Here is a 15798-nt window from a genome sequence, read left to right as displayed (position 1 = left end):
CCCCTCCTCTCTCCCAGAACGCCGGGCGCGCAGTGACCCCGATGGTTTGTTATGCCTCTTGGTTGTGACAACGCATGGGTGGAAGCGATCGGGATCGGCGAAGTTGGGAAGGTTGCGCAGCGCGCGGAGCTGCAAATGCGGCGGAATTAAGTGGCGGCTTGTCGTCGTAAATTGGTGGTATCGTTAGAGCATAGAGCCGCGAGCGACAAGCGAAGAGAAGCGGCGAAAACGAGAGTTGGTGTGGAGATGTGGGGGCGCACGGCGGGGGAGGAGGAAGATGCAGTGGTGACAGAGCTGTGGACGTGAAGACCAGCAACCGCGAACTTCGCGGCCGGGGCGTCGCGCGAGGCAAGTACGACGATCCTTTTCCCATTTGGGAAGCCCTAACGCTATTCCTCTTATGGCAGCCTACTGCAATCCCACCCATAATGTGTCCTTCCATAACAAGGGAGACAAGGTTAGTTCCGCCTTTATAGCTAGAAAATAATGCATGACTCATTATTGTTACTTGCAAGTCCCAATAGAATGCTCACCCAAGGTTCTCCGATTACACTATCCCTGATAACTTATGAACCATGCACACGCGACCCCAACAAGAAAAACCGGAATGCAAAAAAGAAATACTATGGGTATATTGCATTATTATTGCTGCCAATGAAAGCCTCAAGAATTTCTGTCAGTCGGCTGCGGGCTTTCCATGCTCACTCTTGAAATCAATCCCTCTGCTCTCGCTATGTCCTCCACATCCTCCTCCATAAGTTCCCCGCGCCTCTTCGAGTCCTCATCACTACCCTCCTCGTAGTCATCGTCCTCGTCATCCTCATCATTGCCACCACTTAGCCCCACCTCGGGTTTCTTGCGACGCTCAAAATCTTGGGCATGCGCCGCATGAAGCAGAGTACCCACGCGAGTGAGAGCGCGAGTTGTAGGCGTTGGTGGTGGGCCAGACGGTCGGTGACGGACGGAGCCCCGGCCGGGACCTTGGCCTTCCAGATCGGCTCCCGTCGTTGTGCCAGACACTGCAGGAGCGTGGGCTTTGGGAGTGCTCGGCCGTTGGGTAACCACCTCGTCGCCTTGCTCCAGGCTTTCTCTAGTTGAGGCCGGAACACTGTATGGCAGAGGCACGTCTCGCGAAGCTCGGTATTTGACAACGTTGGTGCAATGTTCGTTCTCAACACGGAACAGGGTCCACATTCCGCGGCGGAATATCTCCGATAGGGACACCATGAACGAGAGGATCGCCGAGTGCTGGTAATCGTTGCCGTATATGGCATAAAAGATCCAATTGAACCGGAGTATGGGATCCAAAACGATGGCGATATAGTACCAGTATACATTCTTGTACCCCAGATTGTCGCGAAGGAACGGTTTCTTTGCGTACGGATTCATCAGACTCCAATCCATGACCAGGTCCCAGATGGTGCAATAAACCGCATTGACCGTTGCACAGAAGATGAAGAGAGCCCGCAGATGCCAACTCTTGTGGATCCGGTAGAGACTGAGGCTCATGTAGTACATGATAGTCCAGGTGTACTTGCCGCAATTGACGAGGTGTGGAAAGAAATTGCGGGTATCGTAATAACGTCGCAGACACTGAAGGGCGCGCCAGATACCGGGCAACGTGGAAAAGAACCCCAACAGTCGAGAATGCGAGGAGTTGCAAGAGGTTGGGTTGTCCCACCCATTGGCGTACAAACAGAAAAAGAGCTCAATGTTCTACCGATCTGATAAGCATATGCGCGGGATAAAAGAGCTGTAAACCTACACCCATAGCGTATGTTTGGGAACAGAACATATCGCCCAAGAAGAAGTCTCGAAATTCAACCGGATAAAGGCCGGCAAAGAAAAGTCGCCACTGCTGCTGTTAGAGATCAATGGCAAACAAGATCTTAGCTGTGTTCAACTTACGTTGGAATAAGCAAACCACCGTCTGCTGCGGTGGTATAGAACCGGAACGGGAAGGAAAATGACGAGTACTGTAAGGCCAATCAAAACGATAGGCCAGTAGATGTACATAGAGTCGCCACCATAGTGGCTGAAGTTAAGCCACATGATTAGACCTTCGAGGAGAACGCAGAGACACGGTATCTGAGCGGCGTCGTTAACTCAACAGCGATTGATTCGAGATTTATACCCAGGGCTTACCTCGCATAGCTGTCGCCAATCGAGCTGTGTCCGGGTATCAAACTCAAAAACGAAACCATAATTGATCTTCTGGTCTGTCCAGATCTTGCAGTCAAGACAGAAGAAAAGGAAAAGAAGGAGCATCAAGAAGTAGCCTGCGTATATCTGCAACAGGAACGTAGTTGCTACGTGGATCGGCGAGTCGTCATCCAAGACATATTTCGACGCATAGGCAATACCTTCGCAACCGAAGACCGTTCCAGTGGCGAGCATCAGGCCATTACGGAAAGTGGAACCGGTAAAGTCGCCAGCCTTCGCCGACTTGATGCGCAGCTTGCCCACTGCAATTTTGTGGTTGCCACGGTAGAAGTATCTCGCGTAGAGATCCTCCACCACATGCAGATGACCGTCAATGATGTCGCTTTTCACGAACCACGCGTTGTTGACCTTCTCATTCATGTAGCGCATAGTCGGCCGCGCCATGACGGTCTTGTCGTACTTCTTGTTGATCTTGCGAAACGCTGTCCGGTTGAGCAGAGCATATGCCTTGAGAAGCTCCAAGCCACGGTAGTACTCTTGCAATGCAGTCTTCAATTTACGCTTCGCTGTCCGGTAGGGTACTCCAGGCGATTCAGGGCGGCGAACATAGTCACGGTGATCCTGTGGAACTGGTCCACAGGGGGTTCCGAGATCCTGCATGGCTTTGGCATTCTTGCTCATAGGCTTCGGTTTGCCTTTGACCACCTCAGGAAGCTTCTTGGCCGCCACAATCGCGTCGTCGAAAGGCTTCATCCAAGTTTGCGACATCATACCGTTTCCACTGGCTTTGTCGTCTGATCCCTCGGGGTCGAAGAGACCGTTTGACAATGTTTTGACCTTGGATTTTTGAAGTTTTGAGATGATCTCGTCCAAACGTCGGTCACGCATGATGTGAAGTTGCTCTCGCAGAACCTCCAGCCTCTTGGTAGCCTCGTCCTCCTTGTCCTTGTAAAATTCCTCAATCTTCTCCAGCTCCCCGTCCAAGAAGTTGAAGAACTCGGATTGACGGACATCGAGCTCGCGGTAAGCTTCGAGAGGCACGTCCGAGTCTTTGCCCGGAGTCGACTGGGGTACTCCTCCGTCCGGGCCCAGAGATAGCAACCTTCTAACGCTCGGTCTTGCATCACTGGGCATATCGGTGGCAGCGATTCCTGGCATGGAGTTGACGCGCTTCGGCCTGAAGATACTAGCATACTTGGCAGGCAATTTTGGCTTGACGGGTGATCGCGTCTTGCCAATTTCAAACGCACTGGGGCCGGGCGCAGGACTCGCCTTGGGCGGCGACGGCGGCTCTCCATGATGCCATCGCGAAGACACGGTAGCACGGTCCGGGTCGACAGCGGGGTCGGGCAAATTGAGTGTCGGTATACCGCTTGACCTCCTCGGCGGTGATCCTATGATGCTTCCGTACCGTGTCAAGGCGGGCGCGTCTGCGCCATCAGGTGACTTTTTGATAAGCGACTCACGCGGAGTCCCTCGACCGCGTATCTCTTGAGGTGATGAGCGGTGAACACCCGGCACTCCTCCGGCCGTGCTTGTCTCGATGTTCCGCGGGGCATCGTGTGGTAGGTTCGGGGCTGCAGAATCAACAGTAGAGGTCCGTCCTAGGCGGTTTAAGAAGGAGTACGACGGGGCAGCGTTGTTCGGAGAGGGAGTAAAGGTGGAGATGCGACGAAGGCCTGGGGTTCGGGGGCTCTGGTGGCAGTTGCGGAGAGCGCGAGATATGGCCTTGACTTTCTTCTTCCCGAGCTGCAGAGGACATTGCGGTCAGCGGAGCTCGCGAACGGAGCGCAGTGGCATGGAGGCGACCTTGTAGTTCAGATACTTGGCTCTCCACTCGGGAACGAGCTCCTGCTCGAGCTCCCTAAGATAAGGTCAGCGGCGTCGCAGTGTTACGCGTCGCAAAACGTACTTGGCAAACTTCATGCCCGGCGAGTGTCAGAAGCGAACGAGGGCGCGAATGGAAGAGTATAGAAAGTGCGGCAAGACATGGGGTCGCGCAGATGGAAGAAACGGAGGCGGGTGAGGAGCTATGCGCTTGTCGCATTAGCTCGTTGGGAGACGACGGTCGCGAAAACACCCCCGGGAAGGCGCAGGGGCCAAGCGACGATCGATCTTCTGTTTCCGCCGACACGCTCACGCGGCCGCGCGAGAAACACCATGAAACACGACGATGCAGCCCATTGTGTCCACGGCGCACGGCACTAATACCGACGGCACGCTGCTCAGTGGCGCAGGCATCGTTGTGGGACTCGCGCTGCCTGCCATTACGCAGTATCGACGTATGAGTACTCTCGTTCCACTGACTAAGGCGCCACACTTGACCGCCGGGCGATCTTCAGGCTCCACGTCAAGCAAATCCTCGGCAGCAACACGCCTTGGCTGCAACGTCATGCAGCTCCAACGACCCGTACCAACCACTGGCAACCGTCTCCGGTAAGCAAGGGGCATTAGCCTTGATGCAGAACCGACTGCAGCTGATTCTCTCCTCCCCGTGCCAGCCCTTTGCACTGCTGTCGGGCATCCGTCAGCCTTAATGGCAGGATCGAGATAGGGGCTGATCAGGCGTAACATGTCTTTCCCTTTTTGCTCACCGTGCCTGCGTCTCTCATTTCCGGGGAAGCAATGACACTAATACACGGCTAGGTTCATGTAAGTGATGGCACCTGGTTGGCAGGTCGACAAGCGCTGTGGGTGTCGACGTTCAGCCCAGACTCATGGAGCAGCTTGGCGAAGCCCGCGGTTCGCATGCGGGTCCAACACAGCTCGCTTTTCAGGAGACCCAATTTTGACAACTTTAGTTTCTTGTTCAAGGCAGCTCCCACCGCTTGGTGGCAGTGGTGCAAGCTAGGTACATGTGCCCTTATGGGGTGTTCGTTATATCATGCCGCCATTCCCATGACCAGGTATTTACCAGCCACCGAACTGCCTGTTGAGCCTATCAGGGCTGTCGTAGCTGGGGTCGTACTGGTCCTTGTCGCCGTAGTGGTCGTCGTACATCTTCTCAGCGTTCCTCTTGGCAGCGTGCTTGGCCTTTTCGCGGTCGACAAAGTCCTCGCCCTTGGTCTCGGCGAGCTTGTCGACCTCGGCGGCAGCGAAGCCTGCGAGGAGCTCCTTGGCGAAGGCGTGCTCGACAGGCTTGCCTGGTCAAGGTCAGCGACGTTGCATGCTGCATTGGGACCGGACATGACTTACCCTGCTTACGCTGGTGGTCCTCGAAGGCCTTGAAGCCGGCGAAGGCAGCACCGCCAGCAATCACCTCGTGGCTGAGGCTGGACTCGTTCTTCTCTCCGCCCTCGTAGACCTGCTGGTAGGCGTCGTGAGACTCACCTGGATGAGGTCAGTACTGATGAGGCCATGGATGCTGGATAGGTGCGGGAAGGTGGACGTACCCCAACCGAAAGGCATGTTGGCTGATGTGTGTGTGTGTGTTTTGGTGAGGGGAAAGATGAGAAGTGGATGTTGGTTCCAGATGAGATTCGGCGTGAGGATTGAAGTGATGGTTGATGAAGCACGAAGAGAGGGGCTGCAGAGCGGGGTTATATAGGCACCCGTCACCCCTCCCTCCATCCCGCTGCTCGCAAGCGGCATGACAGCTCCGTCATAGGACTAGAGCTCCACGTAACCTAGCGCGGGGCTGGGTGTGGCCGTGAACGAATGAAGTGGCTAGGGCAGGCCCACTGCAGCTCAGGCTGGCGAACGAGGGGCTCGCACGACGGCGTCATGATCAAGGTGCCTGGAGATCCAATGGGTCGTCGGCGGGGGCGCTGTCGCACTAGCGGGCGTTAGAGCGAGAATACGGGCGCCGCCTCCCGGCGAGACGCCAGGAATGCCAGGGTCCCGACTCAGCTGAAGGGCAAGCCTGCTGGACCCATCAGAGGCCTCCCTTCGCAGTCTGCTGCAATGGCCCACGGCCACGTCGGTTGTCGCCGCTGACAGCCAGGTTGTGTGCGCTGTCCACTGCCGCAGACGGCACGAGTGAATGCCATGGCAGCACTGGCAGCACAGCAGCAGCGTGCCGACGATCCGGGCGCACGGAGCACCCTCAAGCTTCACCAAGCCGGCATCTAAGCCTGTGTGATCACCCTTGGCGGCCTTGGCGAGGCTTGTTATCGCGCGCGCGCCACCTCGAGCTCGCCAACAGAGCAACTGCTCAGTCTGAAACGGCTCTCTCGGCACCTTCCACCGCGATTACGCACCACCCAGCTTGTTCTCGCCCGCCGACGCGGCCACCCACCGTCATCGGCTGCGCGCCCAAGCTCCCGACCTTGCCGAAGATAACCCCACTCGCGACACCTGAACACGGCTGAACAGACGCCGCCAGCCACCGCCATCCACAGCTTCACATCAGCCAACCGACCGGTCAAGCCCCTGACGCAGCAACAATGCCACCCGCCACGAAGCGCCTGCCCACCGCGCAGGACTTCCCCTCCACCATCACCGTCACCGTAACCCCTCGTGAGCCCTACTCCCCCACCCCAACCCCGATCCGCACACCGCCACACCTCCGTCACACCCGGCCCGGCAAACCCCTCCTCCGTGTCCTCCCCACAGAACCCAACAGCAAGCACCCCGCGCTAACCGCCACGCGCGCCCCTCATCGCGCGTCGGTCCCCCCCACCAGCACCCCCGTCGCACCCGCCCACCAACGTCCTCGTCCTCCTCCACGGCCTCGGCGACACCCACGCGCCCTTCGCGCGACTCGGCGCGCAAATGGCGCTGCCCGAGACGTGCTGCGTCGCGGTGCGCGCGCCCGCGCCGCTGCCGTTCGACCTCGGCGGCTTCCACTGGGGCGACGACGTGCTGTTCGACGAGCGCACCGGCGACATGGACCCGGACGCCGGCTTTGAGAAATCCGCTACCCGCCTGCTGCTCGACGACGTCGTCCGCGGCGTGCTCGGGCAAAAGTGCGGCTACGCGCCGCGCGACGTCGTGCTCTTCGGCTTCGCGCAGGGCGGCATGGCGGCCCTGCAGGTCGCGGCGCAGCTGGGCAAGACGCCGGGCGCGGAGCAGGAAGAGTTGGGCGGCGTCGTGAGCGTCGGCGGGGCGATGCCGGCGGCCGCGTCGTTGGGGGAGGGAGGGAGGAAGTTCAAGACGCCTGTGCTGCTGTGCAAGGCGGCTCGCGGCTCGGGCGTGTCGGACGGCGCTGTGAGGCGGCTGAAGGATAGCTTCGAGTTCGCCGAGGTCAAGGAGTGGAGGCGTGTCGGGGACGCCATGCCTAGCAATAGGGACGAGATGATGCCCATCATGCAGTTCTTCGCCAGGAGGCTGAAGAGCACCAGGGGCGTGCCCGAAGGCGCGGTGGAGATTTCGTAGGCGCTACGGTGCATGGGTGATACCCGTACAATGCCTCCCTTCTGGGCATGATCGCGATACGCGTTTCTATGCGGCAAATGGTAGGACTGCCTACGTCGAGCGGCTGCTTCAGGACAATTTTGTTAGAAACAGAGCAAAAAGGTGAATATATATGGATGTCCAGGGTCAGAGCAGTCACTGCGAAAGATTCAAGTACTGCTACAGCGAACTTTTGCCAATAATCAGCCCTTCCATGCTCCGCGAAAGACGATTTATAGCTCATTCTCCCATCTAGTGAGAAAATCAAGGTATGACTTTGACCTCTTTTTCACACTTCGAGATGAGAGTCATTGGCGGCATGTCTGGCTAGCTCAGCACAAGTACTGTAGATCCGAAGGGGAGCCGGATTAACAGTCGTATACGCCACTGATTGGCAGAGCTGCACTTGCAGAAGGGCTCCTCTTTATTCTACAAGGATTACAGATTTCGGGGATCTCATTCTCAGACAGATGCGTATGCTGGCCTTCAACGTTCTTCTATAAGTCAAAGAGGCATGGTCTTACTTTTCATTCGAAATAGTAGGTAAATGCACGCGGGCTTAACATCGAAGATATCGATAAGTCCAAGAGGTGAGCTGCAAAACCAAGGCAAAAAACTCCGCGACATCTATATCCGTGTAATATTGCCAATATACTCCTTAACGCCTCCAAAAGTTCGAGGGCTAAAGGAGGAAGATGCGTCGTGGGTGGGACAGCTGGTAAAGTACTGTTCTTATCCAGGAAAAACATCAAACATAGCAGTAGTAGATACTGGTAACGTGTCATAATCAGAGAACAGAGTCAAAGGAGGCTAACAAGAGAGAGAAGATCCTCCGACGAGCAGGTTAAACCAGGACAGCTTAGACGCAAACACTAACCACAACGGACAAATAAGTGGTGATTTACAATAGGGTGTTCTGTATGCTAGAGGATCTCTAAATGCTATGAGAATATACAGAGCACAGACAAGTCAGTGAAGAATAATCTAAATATGTGGTGGTATGCGCTGTCGCGCCGCGGTACCGCAACTCGCTACCAATGGTTACCACCCACGCACACGTCAACAGAATTTGCTTCAGGCAGCCAGGAAACACCCAACGGTTTCGAATCTAAAAGATCAAAGCAAAAGGGAACGCAAAAAGAAAACATTCAAAGAAGCATCGGAGCAAAAAAGCAAAACTACATGCTCCCCGGAGGAGCATGCAGAAATCCCGGTCAGCAGGCTCTGTCCGTTGAGCCCTCCAGAATTTTTTGCGAATTGCGAGTGTGTACGGGAGTCGAACGCAGATGCATGGATGTAGTATGAGTACGAATCGCCGACGCCCACAAACCGGCTATGCCGGAATGTAGACGCCGGCGATACTATACTGACTGCTAAAAAGATTTATATAGCGATACATAAGTTGAAAAGATATTGCGCCCTTCGATGCTACCTACTATTTAATGATTTGAACTCAGGCGAAGTAGACTAATGAAAGACGCATCTCGAAAAGTTCTGATTCCCTTCATGTGTTACGAATCATCTTGAAGGCAAAAGTATCCCAGATTTTCATACGGTTGAACATACATGTGTTTTATGCATTCAAAATACATGTTAAAGTCAGCCTAAAGCTTTTGATTGGAAAGATTGATAATGCGTAAACGAAGTTCTGCATGAGGTGCTTTCTTGGGAACTTCATCCGGAAAGTGTAGCTCTGCTCCGCGTGATAATTGAGGTGATTACGCTCCGGGGATTGAAATCAGCAATTCGGATTGGAGCATTTGAAGGAACAGGGTCGTGCCGACATAATTCTTGGCGAGATCGTCCTTATCAGTGTTGTCTGATGGGCTTCTTTTTGCGGATCCCGTTGTTGGCCGATGTGGGTGGTGTTGGATGAATCCAAGAGATCAACAGGGAGAGGCACCGAACCCCGTCTCCGACTTAGCATCTTTGAGAGGTGAGGATCCAGAGATACCTACTCACGAGGCATAACAGCGTGGATGGACTGGGTGACATTGCGTCGTAGTGGTGATGATGCTCTCGGCGGCTCATGATGTCACTTAATTAATTGCCTACTACTTGGAAATGGCCTGAACATGCATGAGTCGAGGACATTTCTAAAAATCATCGCATTACATCTTATTCTAAATACCCTAGAAGAGAATATAGGCCATCTAGCATGTTCCGTACATGTAGAACAGGAAAAGTATGGCATTCTTAGAGGTAATCCGCCTGTAACGAGGGCTCTTGAAGCAACGACGCATGTGACTGGTCATTACTTTCCCCGTAAGCCAGCTTCGTTGGCCTCTCCATGTCTTCGATATCTAGCGGCAACCCTCTATTATTATTCTCCCAATCGGGAGGAACGTTCATAGAGATCGCGACTCCTCTGCAGCCTCAACCGCACTCTCCAACCAACCATCTGCCAGATCTCCAATCGTTGTAGCATGTTCTGCCTTGATGATAAGAATTGTGGAATCAATGCTGTACTGCTCCGTTTCCCTATCTCGGGAGTCATATCTGCGTGGGTAATCGGATCTGATGCCCGCAAATTGATGGGGTATCGATCGAAGACAGATTCGTCCAAATATCGGATCAAAGTACCCACGTAGAAAGAGTGTGGTGTCCTTGGCCGAGTCCAGTCAGCAGGTGACAGGATGCTCACCATAGAGAGCTGGAAGAAGTTCAGCTCGGATCGGTGCTGGGTGCTCGGCTGTTTAATGAGCAGAAGTGTGGACCATGAATCCGGCGGATCCAAGCATCATTCTTCGAGGGCTCCGGATCCGTTTTGGCATGCTCGACGCTTGCTGGGTGGCAAGGGGTTCAGCTCAGCGGCATATGCGCGAATACGCATGAGCTTTTCCACCTCTTCTGGCGTCCGGCCTTTCCAGAGTAGACCAACCTCTGCATAACTCTCTGGCTCGACTTCGTCGCCATGTGCCCACCCGTCTTCCTCGGTTGCGAGCTCAACGTCCAGCGTGCACAGCTCACGCTTCATCGGCACGTCGCTTTCCAGAAGCCTCTTCCTGATGACTTGAGGTTGTGGGTACTGCTCCTCGCCCCACTCGACCATTTTCCTCTCTAGCCGCTCCCTCACTGCGTTCATCCGAAAGTTGGGCACCCACTCCACGTCGATCTCTTTCTTGCGCAGGGCGTACGCCCTCTCCGGGTCACTCTCGACTCGCCGAATCCACCGCTCGATACGTTGACGCCGAGCATCGCGATACCCGTTCTGATACGCCCGATGGTTTTCGTTCCCCAGCAAAACTGCCTCAAAGGTCCTGAAGTGCAGCTGATCGTTGATGACCTCGGGGCCATAGACAGCCCACTTGTCTTCACGATCCTTCTTGAAGCGCTTCGCCTTGAGTACAGTCAGCATATCGTTGTCAGGACGTCAAACCCAAAAAAAAAAAGGAAAACAGAAACAGAGGAAAACCACTCACCAGCACCTCCCCTCTCCTCCTCGCCCTCAACTCCTCCCCAAACAGCCTATCCAGCATCCCCTTCCACTCGACCTCAACCTCAAACACGCCGTCCCCCTCCCCACTCACAACCCTCCACCCCAACACCTCCGTATCCTGCACCACCCCCCTCAAACAAATCATATAATCCCCAAACCCCCTTTCCGCCCCCTCCCTCAGCACCTCCGCCCACTCGCTCCCCACCCCGGCGCCCTCACCTCCGGCGCCACCAAACGCCGCAGGACTCGCGGGCGGCTTATCCTCGAAGCCCCTCCACGGCTGTGCGCGCAGCACGGCGACGGCGCGGCGGCTCTTGTCGCCGTCGTCGGCGACGCGGAGGCGGTGGAAGGCGAGGGTGGCGCGGGGGATGCGGAAGGAGCAGACGTGCAGCCAGCGGCGCAGGTGGGCGGCGGGGAACGCGGCCTCGGCGGCGGCGCGCAGCAGGCGCGACGTCGCGCGCGCGGCGAACCAGAGGCCCGGTAAGGATTCCGTGTCCGAGACGGAGGAGAGGATGTGCATCCAGAGTTCGATGGGGAGGCGGGGGGGCTTGGGGGATGAATCATTGGAGGGGGATGTTGGTGGTGGTGGTGGTGCTGTTGAGTGTGGCATATTGGCTGTGGTGTGTGTTGCGTTTTCGTGTTTTCTTTGTAGATGGTGGTCCCTCGCTCTTTCTTTGGGTCAAGGGTTGTTTGCGTCCTTGCGGTTGTGATCAAGGAGTGCTGTGATGGCGGGTGGAGTGAGACGGAAGCCGGAAGACGAAAGAGCGAAACGGAGCAGTGGTGAGCGGGTGTTGGTGTGTTTCAGATGATGGTCTACTCTTATAACTGCAGCGGGGGAGGGAAAGAGCGGCCAAGGTCTGCGTCGGGCCACCAGATGTGTTTCGGCGAAGATCAGTCTGGACCGCGGAAGCTCGTACGATCGGGCGAGCCGTTCACGTGGACGGGGGCGAGGCTAGTGCGGCGGAGCATCGTTTCCAGCCTCATGTGAGCGCTTTGGGTTAAGGAAATGTTGCAGCGGTTGCAAACGGTCCCGGCCTCGTACTTAGGTGTTGTTAGCTCCAGCGCACTGTCCCCGTTCGAGAAGGCGGCTAGAACGCGGGCGGCCAGCGCTACTGCGCAGTAGGCGTTCGTCGGAGATTGTATCGTATGTTTCACCCTAAATCTTCCCAGCTGATGAATGCGCCACCCATCTGACACGCAAGCCACCACGTTCACCCACGTGGCATGACGCTCGGCGCTGTGGGCTGCGACGCCGGACAAACGCTCGCCCATGTCTTTGATTTCCCGCGCTCCGTTCCCGATCCTGCCCAGCTTGAGCCACACGCCGCACGCCGCAAGCCGCAAGCCACAACCCATAACCCACTAGCCACACCACCAAGGATGCTTCTTCCTCCCGAATCCTTTCAGGACCTTCGGTTGACCGTGGCATCTTCCGGTGCTTTTCCCTGTAAGCCTCTTGGTGGCTTTGTAGCCTAGGAAGAACAGCTCAAGTCCTCGCTGTCAAGAAATACAATCTAGATTCTCTACGGTTCGTCTTCAGCGCGCTCGCCGCAGTGCAATTCTTCTATGCCGAAAGACCTTCGAGATGCCCTCATAAGCTTCTCTCTTGAGATATCTGCTTTGGTCCACAGAGCGCGGACGAACTAGATTCTGAGAAAGGTGCTTCCTGGAGAAACAGAACCGAAATGTCCAGTGAATATGCCTTTTTCCCAACCTGTCAGCTTCCACCTCTTCTGGACCAATCAACACCGCATCTAAATCTTCGCCTCCGCGCTGACGAACCCGCCAAGCACCACCGCACGCATGAGCTGATTGGCAATGGCCGTTGACGGCGGCAGTCTCAAGCCACCGGGCTTGTACTCCGGGCCAGGGTCCTCGCCCAACCCGCTGGTCCCAATCCTCAAGGCCTCTCGCACCTCGTCGAAGCTGAACCACTTCGCATCCTCCAGCTCGGCATCATGGCCCAGGTGGATCGCCTCGCCGTCGGGTATGGCCTGGCCGATGGCGCCAATCATCAGGTTGGCCGGGTAAGGCCACGGCTGGGTCGAGTGGATGACGACGCGGCCGAGGTGGATGCCGCTCTCCTCCCACACCTCGCGGCGCACCGCCTCCTCGACCGACTCGGCCGGCTCGAGGAAGCCGGCGAGCGTGCTGTACCAGTGCGGCGGCCAGCGGCGCTGCCGGCCCAGCATGATGCGCTGCCCGTCGTGCGACACCACGGCCATGATGACCGTGGGGTCGGTGCGCGGGAAGCTCAGGTTCGACACGCCGTGCCGCGTCGCGCAGGGCGGCCGGTCCGGCGCGTCCGGCGCGTCCGCCACCCGGTCCGCCAGGTCCTTGGGCGGGCACGTCCGCTTGAACCCGCCGTTGGTCGACAGCGTCTTGTGCCCGCAGCCTCCGCAGTACGGGTTGCGCAAGTTCCAGTCGAGCAGGTGCCGGCCCTCGGCGTACATGGCGGCTGTCGGCGACGGGAAGCGTGAGTGGTAGATCGTGGGCACTGGAGTAGAAAGTTACCACATACCTTCGGCCGCGACGAGGGACAGCTGCATCCGACCTTGTGCAAAGTACAGGCTCTCGCCCTCCACCTTTTTGATCAGAGCCTCGGCCGCCTCGGTCACGCTGGCGCGAGGCGTGACGTCCAGAGCCCAGTAAGGCTGTCCGGCGTAGTGCTCCTTGTACGCAAAGCCATCCTTCTTTTTGCTCTCGTCCAGCCCGAGGAAAATGAGTTGTGCGCGGTAGGCCGAAGAGTTGAACTGCTTCACGATGTCATCCTCGGTAGCATGGTACGGATCGCCGACCACAGGCTCGACATCCTTGTACGAGACGTACGCAAGCTTTTCAGCCGACTTGACCAGCGGGTTGAGGTCCTTGAATAATATGAAGCGCGACGTGTCGTGCTTGAGGGCTTGCGAGAGGAAAGTCGTATCGGGCCGCAGGAAGGACACGCGGTTGAGCGGCGACCCTAGCACAGTCCGTCAGCGCACCTTGATGGCGGGAACCCATATGTATTTGCGGGGCGGACATGTTTGGGAAGCTAACCGGCGAAGTAGTTGGCCACTTCCTTGCCAAACTTGCGGGCGAGCATCGAGTCGAGGTCTGCGTGGGCGGGCTCGGGGAGGTCGGGGATGGCCAGTTTTTTGCTGCCGCTGCCGGACATGGTCGCGAGGAGGCTGATTTGTTCGAGATAGGAGGTCAATTGCATGCACTGAGCTTCGGCCAGCGCGGATCTCAGGGGTCTAGGAGTAGAGCCAGTGCGCCAGCGGCTTAAGAACGGGACGAGGTGGTGATGATAACAGCAGGCCCAGAAGGAATGGTGGCGGACCTAAGCAGCAATTCGTCATTGAGGGGCGCTTGATTACCAATAGCGGCAGCAAGCTCGGTCCGCCGACGGAGCGCGGGGTAGCAGTTCAAATGCCGACCGGCGATTCGCACGCTGTTGATCTAGACATAGGATCTAGACACAGGTACATACCTACTGCTGGCGATCGTGTAGGGACCACGCGGTGTAACCATGGTTGGTGACTTCTGCAGACAAGACGGGTCCCTCGCGTCGGTGCCTGGCAGCCGGATCGATCGAAGCGCGGCACCGCGGCAATTAGAATCGCGGCGTTGCTTATCGATAAAGTTTTGTGTTGACGCCTGCCTGAGCCTTCCTGCTCGCTCTGCGCTTCCTTGCCTCCTCCACTCCGTCACCAACCACTGTCACGCAAACATGGCCTTCGAGAAGCTCACCACCGCGCCGGTCGCCACCGACTTCACCTCGCTGGAAGAGCACCAGTCGCAAACTCCCGGCACCTTCTTCGGTGCGAAGCCTGTCTTGCATCTGCACAGCGCCAACTCGCAGCTCGTTGTCTCGCACGCCGACCTCGAAGGCCAATCCCTTTTCCTGGACCTGCGCGCCGCCTCTGCCGCTAGCACCAATGGCCCCACTGCCAATGGCGAGTCCACCAACACCCAGGTCATCATCCCCAGCCTCGACGTCTGGGTGACCTCGCAGTACGTCACTCTCTGCCACATCAACCCCCAAACACAGCTACTCACATTCTCTCACCAAACCAAACAGAAACCTCCTCATCTTCTCCCCCACCACCTCCACCGGCGTCTCCCTCTCCTACCCGGACATAACCCTCCACGCGATCCAGCGCCTCACCCTCCCCGGCGGCCCCGAAACCCAAGGCCTCTACATGCAACTATCCCTCAACGCCTCCGACTTCACCCCAGACGAAGACCTCCAAACCCTCGAAGCCACGCTCGTCCCGTCCTCATCCGTCACCACCGCCGCCCTCTTCGCCGCCGTGTCCGCCTGCGCCGACCTGAACCCCGACCCCGCCGACTCGGATTCCGAAGCCGAGGGAGGCGGCGGCGACGACGACATTCAGATTGGCGGCCTGCCCGGCGCCGGCGGTTGGATCACCAGCGACAACGTTCACGAGCACGTCGACGCCGAGGGCAACTTCATTGGCTTTGGCGGAGGTGCGCTGGGCGCTGGTGCTGGGACGGTGCGCGCGCGCGAAGAGGATGGGGGCAGCGCCGGTGGAGAGGAAGAAGCTGGACGAGAGGATGGCGGCGAGGGTGGCGCCGCTGCCAGCGGCGAGGAGACTAAGTGGAGGAGGACGGAGTAGAGGAATGGGAAGGGAAAAAAAAAAGGATGAGCGAAGGGAGGGCAAGAAGCTACGCGTATGCTCGATCGTGCGGTAATGAAGCATTCCAAGGGATGCAGACAGTGTGAGTCTATTTGACGGCGACGTGGTTGGCTGCGCGGTCAACGAAGGAGAGACCACTGTAAATGAGGTCATTCGTGACGTTGGAAAAAAAAATTCACTTCATCAATTGAGATACCCGCAATTTCTGTTGCACAGTCT

General features: G+C 57.1%; 6 protein-coding genes across 6 annotated transcripts; 2 read left to right on the top strand and 4 right to left on the bottom strand.

The window, feature by feature from the left end:
• Positions 1–663: 663 nt before the first annotated feature.
• On the bottom strand, positions 664–4089 carry BKCO1_3400042 (signal transduction protein; the record flags this gene model as incomplete). The annotated part of the gene is made up of 6 exons (XM_020274660.1): positions 664–1716; positions 1766–1855; positions 1909–2088; positions 2146–3912; positions 3973–4027; positions 4076–4089. The coding sequence occupies 6 exons, from the start codon at positions 4087–4089 to the stop codon at positions 664–666; spliced, it is 3159 nt and encodes a 1052-aa protein (XP_020129297.1).
• A 984-nt stretch (positions 4090–5073) lies between these two features.
• Positions 5074–5571, bottom strand: BKCO1_3400041 (uncharacterized protein; the record flags this gene model as incomplete). The annotated part of the gene is made up of 3 exons (XM_020274659.1): positions 5074–5306; positions 5359–5493; positions 5556–5571. The coding sequence occupies 3 exons, from the start codon at positions 5569–5571 to the stop codon at positions 5074–5076; spliced, it is 384 nt and encodes a 127-aa protein (XP_020129296.1).
• A 977-nt stretch (positions 5572–6548) lies between these two features.
• On the top strand, positions 6549–7479 carry BKCO1_3400040 (phospholipase carboxylesterase superfamily protein; the record flags this gene model as incomplete). Its single annotated transcript, XM_020274658.1, has 2 exons — positions 6549–6621; positions 6788–7479. The coding sequence occupies 2 exons, from the start codon at positions 6549–6551 to the stop codon at positions 7477–7479; spliced, it is 765 nt and encodes a 254-aa protein (XP_020129323.1).
• Positions 7480–10237: 2758 nt separating this feature from the next.
• BKCO1_3400039 (uncharacterized protein) lies at positions 10238–11546 on the bottom strand (the record flags this gene model as incomplete). Its single annotated transcript, XM_020274656.1, has 2 exons — positions 10238–10837; positions 10920–11546. 2 exons carry the CDS (start codon positions 11544–11546, stop codon positions 10238–10240), a joined length of 1227 nt encoding a protein of 408 aa, XP_020129233.1.
• A 1144-nt stretch (positions 11547–12690) lies between these two features.
• On the bottom strand, positions 12691–14093 carry BKCO1_3400038 (peroxisomal nadh pyrophosphatase nudt12; the record flags this gene model as incomplete). Its single annotated transcript, XM_020274655.1, has 3 exons — positions 12691–13394; positions 13458–13898; positions 13976–14093. The coding sequence occupies 3 exons, from the start codon at positions 14091–14093 to the stop codon at positions 12691–12693; spliced, it is 1263 nt and encodes a 420-aa protein (XP_020129234.1).
• Positions 14094–14648: 555 nt separating this feature from the next.
• Positions 14649–15558, top strand: BKCO1_3400037 (fpd1 benzoylformate decarboxylase; the record flags this gene model as incomplete). Its single annotated transcript, XM_020274654.1, has 2 exons — positions 14649–14932; positions 15000–15558. The coding sequence occupies 2 exons, from the start codon at positions 14649–14651 to the stop codon at positions 15556–15558; spliced, it is 843 nt and encodes a 280-aa protein (XP_020129304.1).
• Between the last annotated feature and the right edge of the window lie 240 nt (positions 15559–15798).

This window comes from Diplodia corticola (genome assembly GCF_001883845.1).
Source record: "Diplodia corticola strain CBS 112549 chromosome Unknown scaffold34, whole genome shotgun sequence".
NCBI lineage: Eukaryota > Fungi > Ascomycota > Dothideomycetes > Botryosphaeriales > Botryosphaeriaceae > Diplodia > Diplodia corticola.
Note: the sequence above shows the minus strand (reverse complement) of the source record. Positions and strands in the feature narration are given on the sequence as shown.